This window comes from Belonocnema kinseyi, chromosome 1, assembly GCF_010883055.1.
Source record: "Belonocnema kinseyi isolate 2016_QV_RU_SX_M_011 chromosome 1, B_treatae_v1, whole genome shotgun sequence".
NCBI lineage: Eukaryota > Metazoa > Arthropoda > Insecta > Hymenoptera > Cynipidae > Belonocnema > Belonocnema kinseyi.
The window spans coordinates 100586367-100587755 of NC_046657.1; the positions used below are offsets into that span (position 1 = coordinate 100586367).

The 1389-nt window shown below is 43.6% G+C and overlaps 1 protein-coding gene across 1 annotated transcript; it reads right to left on the reverse strand.

The window, feature by feature from the left end:
- Positions 1-565: 565 nt before the first annotated feature.
- LOC117176394 (histone H3) lies at positions 566-1069 on the reverse strand. The gene has a single exon (XM_033366636.1). It carries the CDS (start codon positions 1022-1024, stop codon positions 614-616), a length of 411 nt encoding a protein of 136 aa, XP_033222527.1. The 5' UTR covers positions 1025-1069; the 3' UTR covers positions 566-613.
- Positions 1070-1389: the final 320 nt, after the last annotated feature.

Genomic DNA, 1389 nt, shown 5'->3' on the forward strand with positions numbered 1-1389 from the left:
GCACTAAATTCCTGCGCAAAGCAGATCTTGATACCGTTAATAGTTTCCGAGCCCCACATACCAGGGTCACCTGAAGCCAGCATTACAAGTTTTTGGTAAAAAAAAGTGCCTGTACTTTTTTGCAAGGCATAAATTCAGAGCACTTATTTAGCACGAAATTCCTGGTATAAAGATATTAAAGCAATTCAAACTTAAAAGGGTAGGCTCTGTAGTTACTTTCAATCACCCGGAAGGATGTGTCTTATCGTTTGTGAAAATTGCGATCTCTTCATTTGAAAACAAGTTGAAAAATCAGAGGGGCCCCTTTTTCGACCTGTGGTCCTGAAACGTTGGGTGGCTCCTGACCACGGGACAAATAAAAGCATCAGCGGACGACACTAAAAAAAAGCCCCCTCCCTCAAAAAAAAATTGTTTAAAAATGTCGCGATTTCCACCAAACATAAGACTCACATTGTTGTAATTATACAAAAAAAGTTACTATTTTAAGGTAGAGATAAAACTGCAAATACAACATCATAGAAAAGCATGTTTGACAAAGAGAATCCACCCGCGTCAAAAATATTTGTTGGCCCTGAAAAGGGCCGATTGTTGGAATGTCTAGCGCAGACCGGAATTAAGCACGTTCTCCACGAATACGACGAGCCAATTGAATGTCCTTTGGCATGATAGTTACTCTCTTGGCGTGAATAGCGCACAAGTTGGTATCTTCGAAAAGTCCAACTAAGTAAGCTTCACTGGCTTCTTGAAGAGCCATAACAGCAGAGCTCTGGAAACGTAAGTCAGTCTTGAAATCCTGAGCAATTTCACGAACGAGACGTTGGAAGGGTAATTTGCGGATCAAAAGCTCAGTGCTCTTCTGGTAACGACGGATCTCACGGAGAGCGACAGTTCCTGGCCTGTAACGATGAGGTTTCTTAACTCCACCTGTTGCTGGGGCACTCTTACGAGCAGCTTTGGTGGCCAACTGTTTCCTTGGTGCCTTACCACCGGTGGATTTACGAGCAGTTTGCTTGGTACGAGCCATTTCAAAATCTATAACGTCCTCGACACTTCAAAAGCTAGATGCTGAATATGTTGCGCGCACTAAAACGCGCTTATTTATACAAGTTCGAATCACTGTCGCCAGAGAAGGGAGAATCCGTCGGTCGTTGGGTAAGGGGACAAAGAAAGGACCCCGAGTCGTTCATTGGTTAGCAATATGAGAGAAGGAAGAACGCGTTGCTCATTAGGTATCGGTTCCATGGAAAGGGAATGTGTGCCTCTGTCTATAAAACCAACGCCAGAACCGGCAATTTCATCATTCTTCGTTTAATTTTGTTGAACTTAGTCTCTGCTGCTGAAAAATGACTGGTCGCGGAAAAGGAGGCAAAGGATTGGGAAAAGGAGGAG